At 42.6% G+C, this 13,881-nt stretch overlaps 1 protein-coding gene across 1 annotated transcript; it reads left to right on the top strand.

Annotated features, from left to right (window-relative positions):
* The first annotated feature begins 12,572 nt into the window (after positions 1–12,572).
* LOC125533036 (branchpoint-bridging protein-like) lies at positions 12,573–13,575 on the top strand. Its single transcript, XM_048696841.1, has one exon. It carries the CDS (start codon positions 12,828–12,830, stop codon positions 13,281–13,283), a length of 456 nt encoding a protein of 151 aa, XP_048552798.1. The 5' UTR covers positions 12,573–12,827; the 3' UTR covers positions 13,284–13,575.
* The last annotated feature ends 306 nt before the right edge of the window (positions 13,576–13,881 follow it).

The raw sequence follows: 13,881 nt of genomic DNA, 5'->3' as shown, positions 1-13,881 counted from the left end.
AAACAGTGCATCCGATTCCAGTGATCTTTATATCGATTTCAACCGAAATAATCTCCTCTTTCTAGTGGCACTCTTGGATTTCCAAGTTGATGCCAGGTTCAATCATTCCTTTGCAAATCATGCATATGCATCGCATACCGCATCCCGCATATCATACCATGTTCATGTGTAGTTTGTTTACTATGTTGTGTGCTTCATTCCGGTGTTCACTTCTTCGGGTTGATTCTGATTACGTCGCGTTTGTGAGGACCCGTTCGGCTACATCCGTTTGTCTTCTTCATGGACTCGTTCTTCTTCCTTGCGGGATTTCAGGCAAGATGATCATACCCTCGAAATCACTTCTATCTTTGCTTGCTAGATGCTCGCTCTTTTGCTATGCCTATGCTGCGATACCTACCACTTGCTTATCATGCCTCCCATATTGTTGAACCAAGCCTCTAACCCACCTTGTCCTAGCAAACCGTTGTTTGGCTATGTTACCGCTTTGCTCAACCCCTCTTATAGCATTGTTAGTTGCAGGTGAAGATGAAGTTGTTCCTTGTTTGGAACATGGAGATCGTTCCTTGTTGAAACATTGTTTACTTGTTGGGATATCACAATATAGCTTATTTAATTAATGCATCTATATACTTGGTAAAGGATGGAAGGCTCGGCCTTCTGCCTAGTGTTTTGTTCCACTCTTGCCGCCCTAGTTTCCGTCATATCGGTGTTATGTTCCCGGATTTTGCGTTCCTTACGCGGTTGGGTAATAATGGGAACCCCTTGACAGTTCGCCTTGAATAAAACTCTTCCAGCAATGCCCAACATTGGTTTTACCATTCGCCACCTAGCCTTTTCTTTCCCTTGGGTTCTGCAGACTCAAGGGTCATCATTATTTTAAACCCCCCCCCACGGGCCAGTGCTCCTCTGAGTGTTGGTCCAACCTGTCAGCTGCCGGTGGCCACCAGGGGCAACTCTGGGCTGGCCTACCCGTACCTTGGACAATCTGAGTGTGCCCTGAGAAAGAGATATGTGCAGCTCCTATCGGGATTTGTCGGCACATTCGGGCGGTGTTGCTGGTTTAGTTTTACCTTGTCGAAATGTCTTGTAACTGGGATTCCGAGTCTGATCGGGTCTTCCCGCTAGAAGGAATATCCTTCATTGACCGTGAGAGCTTGTCATGGGCTAAGTTGGGACACCCCTGCAGGGATTTGAACTTTCGAAAGCCGTGCTCGCGGTTAGGGGCAGATGGGAATTTGTTAACGTCCGGTTGTAGAAAACCTGAAGTTGACCTTAATTAAAAATGCATCAACCGCGTGTGTAACCGTGATGGTCTTTTTCCGGCGAAGTCCGGGAAGTGAACACGGTGTTGGAGTTATGCTTGACATAGGTTGTTCTAGGATCACTTCTTGATCATAGTTTCTCGATCATGCTTTGCCTTCTCTTCTCGCTCTCATTTGCGTGTGTTCGCCACCATATATGCTAGTCGCTTGCTGCAGCTCCACCTCATACCTTTACCTTACCCATAAGCTTAAATATTCTTGATCGCGAGGGTGCGAGATTGCTGAGTCCCCGTGGCTCATAGATACTTCCAAAACCAGCTTGCAAGTGCCGATGAGTCCGTGCAGATGACGCAACCAAGCTCAGGAGGAGGTCGATGAAGATCTTGTCCTTTGTGTTGTTTCGTTCTAGTTGATCAGTAGCGGAGCCCAGTCAGGACGATCGAGGATCTGTGTAGCATTTGGGGTAGTCTTCTTTTATTTTGGTTCCGTAGTCGGACCTTGATTGTATCTGATTGATGTAATGCTTTATTCATGTAATTGTGTGAAGTGGCGATTGTAAGCCAACTATGTATCTCTTTCCCTTATGTATTACATGGGTTGTGTGAAGATTACCTCACTTGCGACATTGCTTTCAATGCAGTTATGCCTCTAAGTCGTGCTTCGACACATGGGAGATATAGCCGCATCGAGGGCGTTACAATTTAGATCTTAATGATGAAATTGATGAAAGTGGGATTGAAAGAAATAAAAATCTAGATGTTGCTAAACCCACTATATTGGATTTCAAGGAATTTAATTATGAAAGTTGCTCTTTAATTGATTGTATTTCCTTTTTGCAATCCGTGCTAAATTCTCCACATGCTTATAGTCAAAATAAAGCCTTCACCGAACATATTGTTGATGCTTGATGCAATCTTATGAAGAAAAACTTGATTTGAAAGTTTCTATACCTAGAAAACTCTATGATGAGTGGGAACCAACTATTAAAATTAAAATTAAAGATCATGAGTTTTATGCTTTGTGTGATTTGGGTGCTAGTGTCTAATATTCCCAAGACTTTGTGTGATTTGCTAGATTTCCGTAATTTTGATGATTGCTCTCTAAACTTGCATCTTGCGGATTCCACTATTAAGAAACCTATGGGAAGGATTAACGATATTCTTATTGTTGCAAATAGGAATTATGTGCCCGTAGATTTCATTGTTCTTGATATAGATTGCAGTCCTTCTTGCCCTATTATTCTTGGTAGACCTTTCCTTAGAACGGTTGGTGCGATTATTGATATGAAGGAAGGGAATATTAGATTTCAATTTCCATTAAAAAAGGGCATGGAACACTTTCCAAGAAATAAAATAAAATTACCATATGAAACTATCATGGGAGACACTTATGGATTGCCTACCAAAGATGGCAAGACCTAGATATATCCTCGCTTTTATGCCTAGCTAGGGGCGTTAAACGATAGCGCTTGTTGGGAGGCAACCCAATTTTATTTTTATTCCTTTCTTTTTGCTCCTGCTTAGTAATAAATAAATTGTTTAGAATCTGTTTCGGTTGTGTTTTTTGTGTTTAATTAGTGTTTGTGCCAAGTAGAACCATTGGGAAGACTTGAGGAAAGTCTTGTTGAACTTGCTGTAAAAAATAGAAACTTTAGCGCTCACGAGAACTGCTGTCATTTTTATTTGAAGAGTGCTATTTAGTTAATTCTTTTTGCAGATGATTAATAGATAAATTCCTCACGTCCAGAAATTTATTTTAGAATTTTTGGGGTTCCAGATCTTGCGCTAGCTACAGATTACTACAGACTGTTCTGTTTCTGACAGATTCTGTTTTTCGTGTGTTGTTTGCTTATTTTGATGAATCTATGGCTAGTAAAATAGTTTATAATCCATAGAGAAGTTGGAATACAGTAGGTTTAACACCAATATAAATAAATAATGAGTTCATTACAGTACCTTGAAGTGGTCTTTTGTTTTCTTTCGCTAACGGAGCTCACGAGTTTTCTATTTTGAGTTTTGTGTTGTGAAGTTTTCAAGTTTTGGGTGAATTATTTTGATGGATCATGGAACAAGGAGTGTCAAGAGCCTAAGGTTGGGGATGCCCATGGCACCCCCAAGATAATCCAAGGACACCAAAAATTCAAAGCTTGGGGATGCCCCGGAAGGCATCCCCTCTTTCGTCCACTTCCATCGGTAATTTACTTGGAGCTATATTTTTATTCACCAACATGATATGTGTTTTGCTTGGAGCGTCTTGTATTATTTGTGTCTTTGTGTCTTAGTATGCCACAATCATCCTTGCTGTACACACCTTTTGAGAGAGCCATACATGAATTAAAATTTGATAGAATACTCTATGTGCTTCACTTATATCTTTTGAGCATTATAGTTTTGCTCTATGTGCTTCACTTATATCTTTTTGAGCTAAGTAGTTTTGCTCTATGTGCTTCACTTAGATCTTTTAGAGCATGGTGGTGGATTTGTTTTAAAGAAACTATTGATATCTCATGCTTCACTTAAATTATTTTGAGAGTCTCTTGATAGCATGGTAATTTGCTTAATAATAATATGCTTGGTATTCAAGATTTGTAAAACTTTCTTTTGAGTGTGTTGAATACTAAGAAAAGATTGAAACTTGATAATTGTTTTGAGATATGGAGGTGATAATATTAAAAGTCATGCTAGTTGAGTAGTTGTGAATTTAAAGAATACTTGTGTTAAAGTTTGTGATTCTCGTAGCATGCACGTATGGTGAACCGTTATGTGATGAAGTCGGAGCATGATTTATTTATTGATTGTCTTCCTTATGAGTGGCGGTCGGGGACGAGCGATGGTCTTTTCCTACCAATCTATCCCCCTAGGAGCATGCACGTAATACTTTGCTTTGATAACTTCTAGATTTTTGCAATAAGTATATGAGTTCTTTATGACTAATGTTGAGTCCATGGATCATACGCACTCTCACCCTTCCACCTTTGCTAACCTCTCTAATACCGTGCACCTTTCGCCGGTATCATACACCTACCATATACCTTCCTCAAAACAGCCACCATATCTATCTATTATGGCATTTCCATAGCCATTCCGAGATATATTACCATGCAACTTTCCACCATTCCGTTTATCATGACACACTCCATCATTGTCATATTGCATATCCCGGTACACCGCCGGAGGCATTCATATAGAGTCATATTTTGTTCTAAGTATTGAGTTGTAAGAAAAATAAAAGTGTGATGATCATCATTATTAGAGCATTGTCACAGTTAGGAAAGAATGATGGAGACTATGATTCTCCCATAAGTTGGGATGAGACTCCGGACGAAAAATAAAATAAAAAAAGAGGCCAAAGAAGCCCAAATAAAAAGAGGCCATAAAAAGGAAGAAAAGGCCCAAATAAAAAAATGAGAGAAAAAGAGAGAAGGGACAATGTTACTATCCTTTTACCACACTTGTGCTTCAAAGTAGCACCATGATCTTCATAGTAGAGAGGCTCTCATGTTATCACTTTCATATACTAGTGGGAATTTTTCATTATAGAACTTGGCTTGTATATTGCAATGATGGGCTTCCTCAAATTGCCCTAGGTCTTCATGATCAAGCAAGTTGGATGCACACCCACTTAGTTTCTTTTTGAGCTTTCATATACTTACAGCTCTAGTGCATCCGTTGCATGGCAATCCCTACTCACTCACATTGATATCTATTGATGGGCATCTCCATAGCCCGTTGATACGCCTAGTTGATGTGAGACTATCTTCTCCTTTTTGTCTTCTCCACAACCACCATTCTATTCCACCTATAGTGCTATATCCATGGCTCACGCTCATGTATTGCGTGAAGATTGAAAAAGTTTTGAAAAAGTTAGAGTGTGAAACAATTGCTTGGCTTGTCATCGGGGTTGTGCATGATTTAAATACTTTGTGTGGTGAAGATAGAGCATAGCCAGACTATATGATTTTGTAGGGATAACTTTCTTTGGCCATGTTATTTTGAGAAGACATAATTGCTTTATTAGTATGCTTGAAGTATTATTATGTTTATGTCAATATAAACTTTTGTCTTGAATCTTTCGAATTTGAATATTCATATCACAATTAAGAAGATTTGCATTGAAATTATGCCAAGTAGCACTCCGCATCAAAAATTCTCTTTTTATCATTTACCTACTCGAGGACGAGCAGGAATTGAGCTTGGGGATGCTTGATACGTCTCCAACGTATCTATAATTTTTGATTGCTCCATGCTATATTATCTAATGTTTTGGACTATATTGGGCTTTATTTTCCACTTTTATATTATTTTTGGGACTAACCTATTAACCGGAGGCCCAGCCCAGAATTGTTGTTTTTTGTCTATTTCAGTGTTTCGAAGAAACGGAATATCAAACGGAGTCCAAATGGAATAAAACCTTCGGGAACGTGATTTTCTCACCGAACGTGATACAGGAGACTTGGACCCTGCTCCAAGGAACAAAATAGGCGGTCACAAGGGTGGGGGCGCCCCCCCTAGGGCGCGCCCCCCCTGCCTCGTGGGCCCCTCGGTGCTCCTCCGGCGTACTCCTTCCTCCTATATATACCTACGTACCCCCAAACGATCGGAACAGGAGCCAAAAACCTAATTCCACCGCCGCAACTTTCTGTATCCACGAGATCCCATCTTGGGGCCTGTTCCGGAGCTCTGCCGGAAGAGGGCCGTCATCACGGAGGGCTTCAACATCATCATAGCCTCTCCGATGAAGTGTGAGTAGTTTACCTCAGACCTTCGGGTCCATAGTTAGTAGCTAGATGGCTTCTTCTCTCTCTTTGAATCTCAATACAAAGTTCTCCCCCTCTCTTTTGGAGATCTATTCGATGTAACCTTCTTTTTGCGGTGTGTTTGTTGAGACCGATGAATTGTGGGTTTATGATCAAGTCTATCTATGAATAATATTTGAATCTTCTCTGAATTCTTTTGTGTATGATTGGTTATCTTTGCAAGTCTCTTCGAATTATCCGTTTGGTTTGGCCAACTAGATTGGTAGTTCTTGCCATGGGAGAAGTGCTTAGCTTTGGGTTCGATCTTGCGGTGTCCTTTCCCAGTGACAGAAGGGGCAGCAAGGCACGTATTGCATCGTTGCCATCAAGGATAACAAGATGGGGTTTATTTCATATTGCATGGATTTATCTCTCTACATCATGTCATCTTGCTTAAGGCGTTACTCTGTTTTTAACTTAATACTCTAGATGCATGCTAGATAGCGGTCGATGAGTGGAATAATAGTAGTAGATGTAGAATCGTTTTGTTCTACTTGTCACGGACGTGATGCCTATATACATGATCATGCCTAGATATTCTCATAACTATGCTCAATTCTGTCAATTGCTCAACAGTAATTTGTTCACCCACTGTAGAATACTTATGCTCTTGAGAGAAGCCACTAGTGAAACCTATGGCCCCCGGGTCTATTCTCATCATATCAATCTCCATCACTTTAATCTTGCTTTGCCTTTTACTTTGCTTTTACTTTTTACTTTGCATCTTTATACCAAAAATACCAAAAATATTATATCTATCAGATCTCACTCTCGTAAGTGACCGTGAAGGGATTGACAACCCCTAATCGCGTTGGTTGCGAGTAGCTATCGTTTTGTGCAGGTACGAGGGACTCAAGCGTGGCCTCCTACTGGATTGATACCTTGGTTCTCAAAAACTGAGGGAAATACTTACGCTACTCTGCTGCATCATCCCTTCCTCTTCGGGGAAAACCACGCAAGCTCAAGACGTAACATAATTCGAAGATAAGCACTAAGTGTTTCAGCGCTCTAATGGGTGCAGTGTCAGCAGTTGGAGACAGTAAATGTAGCTCTGCAATTGATGATCTCAATTTCCACACACAACCATCCCAGGTGCTTGCTTTAACTTTGCGCTGTCAAATGTAGTTGCATGTTGCATATGGTGTCTAGCTTGTATTGCTTCCAATTTGGTTAAATTGCATCTGCTTACTTTACACATTATACCTTTGATAATGACATGCCTTCCTGTTTTTGATACATACTACATATGTCTATTAACCATGTTCGTACATCAAACTAATGCTCTTTTGTATCCCTCATCAATCACTTATGATGAGACAGTCACCCGAGTGGGTTACTGTGAGACGCCCTACTCGTTTAAAGAGTGCAGTGTCATCCTCCCCACATGATTCTCAAGAAACAGCAAGGCTAAATGAAGATAGTCAACGTAGCTCTCTAGTTGATCACCGCAATTCCCCCACACCACCATCGCGGGTGCTTGCTCTTACTTGGCAGTGTGATATGTGGTTGCATATTGCATATGGTGTCTACCTTGTAATGCTTCTAATTAGGGTAAATTGCATCTGCTTAGTTAACACATTATACCTGTGAATATGACATGCCTTCCTGTTTTTGGTACATACTACGTCTTTCTATTAACCATGTTCTTACATCAAACTACTTTTCTTGTGTATCCCTCATCAATGCTCCCAATTTGTTAAATTGCATCTCCTTAGCTTACACATTATACATGTGAATATGACACGCCTTCCTGTTTTTGGTACATACTACATCTGCCTATCACACCATGTTCTTACATCAAACTACTGTTCTTGTGTATCCTGCGTCTATCGCTTATGATGAGACAGTCACGCGCGTGGGTTAATATGAGACGCAATACTCTTATAAAGAATGCATTTTCATCCTCTCCACATGATTCTCAAGAAACAGCAAGCCTAAATGAAGAAATTGAACGTAGCTCTGTACCTGAAGACCGCACTTCCCCTACACCACCATCACAGGTGCTTGCTCTAACTTCGCAGTGTGATATGTGGTTGCATGTTGCATGCGGTTTCTAGCTTGTAATGCTTCTAATTAGGGTAAATTGCATCTGCTTAGTTTACACACTATACCTGTGAATATGACATGCCTTCCTATTTTTGGTACACACTACATTTATGTGTTAACCTTGTCCTTACATGAAACTACCTCTCTTCTGTATCCTGCATCAATCACTTATGATGAGTCACCTTTATTCATTGCATATTGCATATTATTTCTAGCCTGTTGCCATGTATTGCTTCTAATTTGGTCAAATACATTTGTTAGGGCACCCTTTTAATTTGGCAGAGTGATATTGGTTTCATCTTTCATATGGTTTCTAGCTTGCATCGATTCTAACAAGTTCAAGCACCTTGTGCTTAGTTTACACTTTATACATCATACATGTCAATATGTCACGCCATCCTGTTTTTCATACATATTCCATCCTCCTATCATGCGGCTGCCTTACATGAAAGTAGTGTTCGTCAGTATCATGCATCAATGAGTTCTGAAGAGCAAATTTTATTCCTTTTTCTTGTGGGTTTGACTTGACAAGGCAAAATGAAGAAATAGGAAGGAAAAGAATAAGGAAGGCGATGATGGTGGTCCTTTGCAGCAACGTAAATGGAGCATCTGTACCGATTCTCCTTGTACTGATAGTGCATTACAAGGTCCAAGTCTCCGCTCCCCTACTCCACCATCCAAGGTGCTTGCTCTAACTTGGCAGTGTGATATCTGGTTGCATGTTGCATATGGTGTCTAGCTCGTATTGCTCCTAATTAGTGTAAACTGCATCTGCTTAGCTTACACATGATACATGTGAATATGACACGCTTTCCTGTTTTTGGTACATACTATATCTGTCTATCACACCATGTTCTTACATGAAACTACTCTTCTTGTGTATCCTGCATCAGTCACTTATGATGGGACACCTTTAAGTTGGCAGTGTGATATTGGTTTGTGTCTTGAATATGCTTTCTAGCATGTATTGCTTCTAGTTTGATGAACGCCACCTATGACGAGACAGTTTTAACTTGGCAGAGTGATATTGATTGCACCTTCCATATGGTGTCTTGCAGTATTTCTAATTTGTTGAAGTGCCTTATGCTTAGTTACCGCATCATAGGTGTGAATATGTCAAGCCGTCCATTTTTTCGTACATATTCCATCCTCGTATCATGACTTTGCCTTTCATCAGAGTAGTGTTCATCAGTATCATGCATGAATGAGTTCTGAAGAGCGAATGATATTCCGTTTTCTTGTCGGTATGACCTCACAATGCAAAATCAATAAAGCTGAAGGAAATTGGCAAGGCATTAGATGATGGTGGTCCTTCCGAGCAACTGAAACGGAGGTTCTCTACAGATTCTACTCCGCCATCCTCCCAACAAGATTCGCAAGACAACGCAAGGCTAGACAGTCAACGTAGCTATGTAGATGATGAGCACATCTCCCCTACCCCACCATCATAGGTGCTTGCTCTAACTTGGCACTATTATATGTGGTTGCATGTTGCGTATGATGTCTAGCTTGTATTGCTTCTAACTTTGTTGAATTGCATCTGCTTACTTTAACATAATGCCTGTGAATATGACATGTGTTCTTGTTTCTACATCAGACTACTATTCTTGCATATCCCGCATCAGTCACTTATGATAAGGCACCTTTAAGTCGCCACTGTAATATTGGTTGTGTCTTGCATATGATTTCTAGCATGTACTGCTTCTAATTTGTTGAAACGCCATACAGTTTGAACTTGGCAGAGTGATATTGGTTGCATCTTTCATATGGTGTCTAGCTTGCAGTGCTTCTAATTTGTTGAAATGCCTTTTGCTTAGTTACCACATCATAGGTGTGAATATGTCACACCATCCTGTTTTTCATACATATTCCATCCTCGCATCATGTGTTTGCATTTCATCCGAGTAGTGTTCGTCAGTATCATGCATGAATGAGTTCTGAAGAGCGAATTTTATTCCTTTTTCTTATCGGTTTGACTTCACAATGCAAAATCATTACAGCTGAAGGAAATTAGTTTGGCGGTGGATGATGGTGGTCCTTCGGAGCAACTCAAACAGGGGGTCTCTACAGATTCTACTCCGCCATCCTCCCAACAAGATTCGCAAGACAACACAAGGCTGGACAGTCAACGTAGTTGTGTAGATGATGAGCACATCTCCCCTACTCCACCATCACAGGTGCTTGCTCTAACTTGACACTATTATATGTGGTTGCATGTTGCGTATGATGTCTAGCTTGTATTGCTTCTAACTTGAATTGCATCGGCTTACTTTACACATAATGCCTGTGAATATGACACGTGTTCCTGTTTCTAGAACATACGTGTACATGATGAGCACATCTCCCCTACTCCACCATCACAGGTGCTTGCTCTTACTTGGAACTGTTATACGTGGTTGCGTTTTCCGTATGATGTCTAGTTTGTATTGCTTCTGATTATGTTGAATTGCATCTGCGTAGCTTACAACTTATACCTGCAACGATCACTTACCCATAAGACACATTTAACTTGGGACTATGATGTAGGTTGCATCTTGCATTGTCTTCTAACTTGTACTGCTTCTAATTTCTTGAAATGGCACTTATGACGAGACACTTTTTACCTGATAGAGTGATATTTGTTGCATGTTCATATGGTGCCTAGCTTTCATTTCTTCTAATTTTGTTGAAATGCCTTCCGCTTACTGTTTTTCCATACATATTCCATCCTCCTATCGTACGTGTGAATATGAAACGATGTCTTTTTTTTGTATATATTCCATCCTCCTATCCTGCGCTTGCCTTACATCAAAGTAGTGTTCGTCTGTATCATGCATCAACCAGTTATGCAGAGCTAATTTTATTCATCTTCTTGTGGTTTTGACTTCATAAGGCAATATCAGAAAATAGGAAGGAAAAGAGTAAGTTAGGGGATGTTGGTGGTCCTTCGCACCGACGCAAACAGAGACTCTCTAGATTTGCCACTGCTACTGCTAATGAAGTTGAAGTCCCAAGTCTACATGATGAGTTCATCTCCCGTACTCCACCATCGCAGGTGCTTGCTCTAAGTTGACAGTGTGATAATTGGTTTCATGTTGCATGCGTTGTCTAGCCTGTATTTCTTCTATTTTGATTAAATTGCACGTGCTGAGTTTATACGTTATACATGTGCATATGACATGGCTTTCTATGTCTAGAATACACAGCATCTATCTATCATACCATGTTCTTACATCAAAGTACTGCTGTTGTGTATCCCGCATCAGTCACTCATGATTGGACGCTTTTAACATGGCAGTTTGATAGTGGTTGCATCTTGCATTGATTTCTACATTGTACTGCTTCTAATTTTTTGAATTGCCACTTATGACAAGACACTTTTAACTTGGCAGAGTAATATTGGTTGCATTTTTCATATGGTGTCTAGCTTGCATTACTTCTATTTTCTTGAAAATCCTTCTGCTTAGTTTGCACATCGTAGCTGTGAATATGTCATGTCGTCCTGTTTTTCTTACATATTCCATCCTCATACGGTTGTCTTACATCAAAGTATTGCTTGTCTGTATCATGCATCAATGAGTTCTAAAGAGTGATTTTATTCTTTTGGCTTAATCCGGCCTGGTGAGCCACCCCAGGGTCGTGGCCCCGCCAGTCATACGAGTGACCAAATGGAGGCATTTTCCCGACTGAAGGCATCCGACTGCAGACATTTTGACAATCGACGAGAAGCCCCTCACTTAGGTGCTTCATGGGCTAATCTACATGGGCAAGGGCCTTTAGCTGGGGCATACATAATTGTGGGGCCTACCTCCTAGGCCTTTCCCATCACGAGGGAAGAGCGAGTACTCCCCAATGAGCCCGTTGGCGGTCGACACCTCCTCGTTGTAGGCCGTGCAATTCAGTGCTCCGCCCCACATATCTATCGCCTCCCCATGTTCTCTCTTAGTATGCGAATGGAGAAAAAGGAAGGAGACGGCGTGGAAGCAAACTTCGCACATGTGATTGTATGAAAAATTGATAAAGAAGGCACATCATCATACTGGGTCAACATCGATTATTGGGATCAAGTGGTCATAAGCGTGTGTCGCATGGGAAAACAAAGGAGCAGACAATTGCGCCTAGCAACGCCACACTATCCCATCACCGAGATTCATGCAAGTCATCGAACCGTTGTCGTTGCGTCGGACCTAGGAAGTAATGAGAGAACTTTCTTTGACGCAATTTTTAAGGGTAATTTTTTAAGGCAATTGAATGAGCTAATTACTGCATATAGCCCAATTGGACGATAATGTTAACCCAATTGCATGCCCACACGACGTATACAATGACAACTATACCCTCGGCCTTTCCAGAACCATTAATTACCCCCCACGCAAGGGGCAAACCCACACGATGGCATTCCTGTTATTTATAGCCTACCCGATGGCAACTGCCAAACAGCTTGAATATAAATAGACCACCGCACCAGGCCACCCCGTCCTCCCTCCGCTCCGCCTCATTCTGCAGAGAGCCCTCCCTCCCCTCCTCCCCTCTCTTTCCACCAAAATCCCCGTTCCGTTCGGCGCCTTCTCTCTTTCTCCCCCCTGTGATAGTACGGACTTGCTCTCCAGTGGGCCCGGCCGCACCCGCACAACTCCCTTCCTCTGTAGCTTTTTAAACCAGTTTCCTTTTTCCTCCGCATATTTTCCTCCTTCCCCTGCCGCTATCGGCGATCCCGTCCGGCCGCTGCAGTCGGGGCCCTCGGGATGTCGATCTGCGCGAGGATGGACGCGCCGCGCGGCGGCGCGCTCGGGAAGCGGAAGGAGCGGGAGTACTCGTCTTCGTCGGAGCAGCGGCAGCCGCTGTTCCCGCCGCCGCCGCCGCCGCCGCCCGGGAGACAGGAGCTGCTGCGCAACAAGCCGCACCAACTGTCGCGGTTCGCCAACAAGCCGCCTACCATGCCGACGCCACCTCCCCAGGGCGGGAGCAGCAAGCTGCTCGCCGGGTACCTGGCGCACGAGTTCCTCAAGTTCGGCACGCTCCTCGGGGAGCGGCCCCCCGCGCCGGGCCGGAAGGAGACCGCCACGCCCGCGCCCGCACCAACACCTGACCCCGCGAGGAGGTACGCCGAGGCGTCGATGCTGCTCATGGCGGGCGGCACCCGCATCCCCGGGGTTTTCAACCCGACGCAGCTCGGCTGCTGGCTCCGGATTAAGGAGTGATGGAGGACGCGCGCGGCGGCGGTTCGCGTCCGGGTGCGTACCGCGTGCACGGCTCCCGAGGCGCGCGACCCTGCGGCGACGAACCCATGCTTTTGGACATAGCAAGTGGTGGTGGTTGTGGTTACTTTGCCCAGATCCTTTTCCTTTTTTCTATGTTCAGGTACTACTCAGTTGTTTCGTTTTAAGAATTTCATGTAGAGTTGATGCGAAACTAGCGGCACTAGAATTTCATGGGGTAGTATACTTTTTAACATGTACCGAGTATGCTTGATAATTGAAGTGCATGGAAATCCTTCGCTTGCATATGTTTAGTACGTACTCCCTCCGTTTCAAAATAGACGACCCAACTTTATAGAGTCATCTGTTTTGGAACGGAGGGAGTACAATTTTAACTACATTTCTCCGAGATTAAATTGAGCAACGGCGGAGTGTCGGCTTTTGTTGTTGGCATCGCGTGTGGAAGCAACTTCCTTCAGGGAGCTTTACGTTCAACGATTGTTCTAGTGATGCCGTTATTAATTACTACTAGGCGATTTGATCCATGTCCAACTCTGATTTTGCACCGATGCCTCCCACATTGTACTGTGTCCCGATTGTC

This window comes from Triticum urartu, chromosome 1, assembly GCF_003073215.2.
Source record: "Triticum urartu cultivar G1812 chromosome 1, Tu2.1, whole genome shotgun sequence".
NCBI lineage: Eukaryota > Viridiplantae > Streptophyta > Magnoliopsida > Poales > Poaceae > Triticum > Triticum urartu.
Note: the sequence above shows the minus strand (reverse complement) of the source record. Positions and strands in the feature narration are given on the sequence as shown.